General features: G+C 44.7%; 1 protein-coding gene across 4 annotated transcripts in view; it reads right to left on the reverse strand.

Annotated features, from left to right (window-relative positions):
• The window catches only part of PTPN2 (protein tyrosine phosphatase, non-receptor type 2), a 99,154-nt gene extending 97,507 nt beyond the window's left edge, over nucleotides 1-1,647 (reverse strand). For 2 of the 4 annotated variants that reach the window (XR_001362252.1, XM_005866914.2), the window contains exon 1: nucleotides 1,625-1,647. Coding sequence is in view for 3 of the 4 variants with exons in the window: in XM_005866914.2 (XP_005866976.1) it covers nucleotides 1,625-1,627 (3 nt within the window). In the remaining variant the exon portion in view is untranslated. The remainder of the gene's footprint in view (nucleotides 1-1,624) is intronic. The other 2 variants (XM_014540283.1, XM_005866915.2) reach the window with 1 other exon arrangement.
• Between the last annotated feature and the right edge of the window lie 875 nt (nucleotides 1,648-2,522).

The following is a 2,522-nucleotide window of genomic DNA, read 5'->3' on the forward strand; positions in this document are numbered from 1 at the left end:
GTTTGGCTCAGTGGATAGAGCATTGGCCTGCGGACTGGAGGGTCCCAGGTTTGATTCCAGTCAAGGGCACATGCTTGGGTTGCAGGCTTGATCCCCAGCAGGGGGTGTGCAGGAGGCAGCTGATCAATGAATCTCTCTCATTATTGATGTTTCTATTTCTATATCCCTCTCCCTTCCTCTCTGAAAGCAATAAAAAATATATTAAAAAAAGATTTCATTTCCAATTTGATGATATGCTTTCTGCTCTATTATAGACCATGGAAAATTTCAGATGTTGACACTTGGAATCTGCAGTTACAGGACATTTCCAAGTTCCATATGAGATGTTTTAGTGCCACCTACAGGCTACTGTCTAAGGAGGAGCTCTAGACAGCGCAGCCAGTCTGCTCAGGCAGTTAGTTCATCCACAGTATGTGGGAGTGATCCATGCAAAGTAGGGGTGAATCTCACAAATATAACGAGGAACAAAGAAGCTAGATGGAGAAAGTATATATTGTATCATTTACAGAAAGTACAAAACCAGGTGAAATGAATTGTATCAGACTTTTCCAGAGAAACAGAACCCATAGAACATGTATTTAAATTCCTTAAAATAAATTTCTTTATATATTTAAATATCTTTATATACAGATAATTTTGTAAATATGTAGGAATACATATAAATACATATACTTAAAAAGATATACATTTAAATATCTATTTAAAGGGATTAATTTTAAGGAATTGGTTCATGTGATTGCTAGGACTGGCAAGTCTGAAATCTGTAGGTAAGGCTGGAAGGTTAGAATCTCAGGCAGGACTTTTACGTTACAGTCTTGAGGCAGATTTTCTATTCTCCCTTTGGAAAACTTTAGCCTTTGCTCTTAAGGCTTTCAAATGAATAGATGAGGTCTATCCACTCTACTTAAAGTCAACTGATTATAGATGTTAATAACATCTATAGCCCGGCTAGTGTGGCTCTGGTTGAGTATCAACCTATGAACCAGGAGGTCACAGTTTGATTCCAGGTCAGGCCACATGCCTGGGTTGCAGGCTTGGTCCCTGACAGGAGGCAGATGATCAATGATTCTCTCATCATTGGTATTTCTATCTCTCTTTCTCCCTTTCTCTCTCTGAAGTCAATAACAATATTTTTAAGAATCACATCTACAAAATACTTTCGCAGCAACACCTAGGCTGGGCACTATAACCTAGCCAAGTTGCCACAAAACTTGGCACTTTTGCCGAAACCGGTTTGGCTCAGTGGATAGAGCATCGGCCTGTGGACTGAAGGGTCCCAGGTTCGATTCCGGTCAAGGGCATGTACCTTGGTTGCGGGCATATCCCCAGTGGGAGATGTGCGGGAGTCAGCTGATCGATGTTTCTCTCTCATCGATGTTTCTAACTCTCTATCTCTCTCCCTTCCTCTCTGTAAAAAATCAATAAAATATATTAAAAAAAAAATAGAATGGGGAAACGGAGACAGATAGTGAACCAACTGGCTGAGCAATTTACAGCCAGATACAGAAGGTCACCTCCCTAAAGATAACATCTAGGCCTCAGTTGTATTTCAGCTCCAGGCCAAGAAAAGCAGCACAATCAGGACTACGTGCAATGACTAATGACCCCCAGCTCTGGTGCTCACCATTCAGGAGAAACTGGGACCCTGGAGGGGCACACACGGAAAACTGATGGATATTCCGGGGAAACCCTCCTGCAAGATTCCCACTTGCAAGAGAGAGATAAAGGCCTTGGCAGAGTAGCTCAGTTGGTTAGAATGTCGTCCCCATACACCAAGGTTTCGGCTTCCTGGCTGTTCTACCTCCAAGGCTGTTTGTTCTACCTGTGGAATGTTTAAACATTTTGACGACTTCTGATCGTCTCCACCTCCTCTCTCCCTCGGCACACCTGCTCTCAGACCTCCATAACCACTCACTTTCTCCTTCTCAACTCCATCCCTCCTGTCTTCATTTATCCGCTGCTGAGCCTGGACTCCACAGTCCTATCTTCAGGCGTCTCTACATTCTTTCTTGCTCTTGAGTTGTTGCAGCCAAGCTCCATTCCCAGCCAAATCCAAGTCCGTCTTCTCCACTCGCTCGCAACACTCAGCACCCCCGTTTCGGTGGAAACAAACTGGAACATTAACCGAAACTGACTCAACGTCCAGGGCTGTGGATGGTATTTTTAACTTTATCATTATTCTTAATTCCCATACGTCAACAATGTAAACTTTTCACTTTCATTGAAGCACCGCAAAGCCCACCCCCTGCGTCCCGCGGCTGTTCACCATTGGTCGCCTTTAGGAGACGCAGGCGCACTCGCCGCCGCCGCCCGGGGAACATTAACCGAAACTGACTCAACGTCCAGGGCTGTGGATGGTATTTTTAACTTTATCATTATTCTTAATTCCCATACGTCAACAATGTAAACTTTTCACTTTCATTGAAGCACCGCAAAGCCCACCCCCTGCGTCCCGCGGCTGTTCACCATTGGTCGCCTTTAGGAGACGCAGGCGCACTCGCCGCCGCCGCCCGGGGCACGGC

Source organism: Myotis brandtii, unplaced genomic scaffold, assembly GCF_000412655.1.
Source record: "Myotis brandtii unplaced genomic scaffold, ASM41265v1 scaffold240, whole genome shotgun sequence".
Taxonomy (NCBI): Eukaryota; Metazoa; Chordata; class Mammalia; order Chiroptera; family Vespertilionidae; genus Myotis; species Myotis brandtii.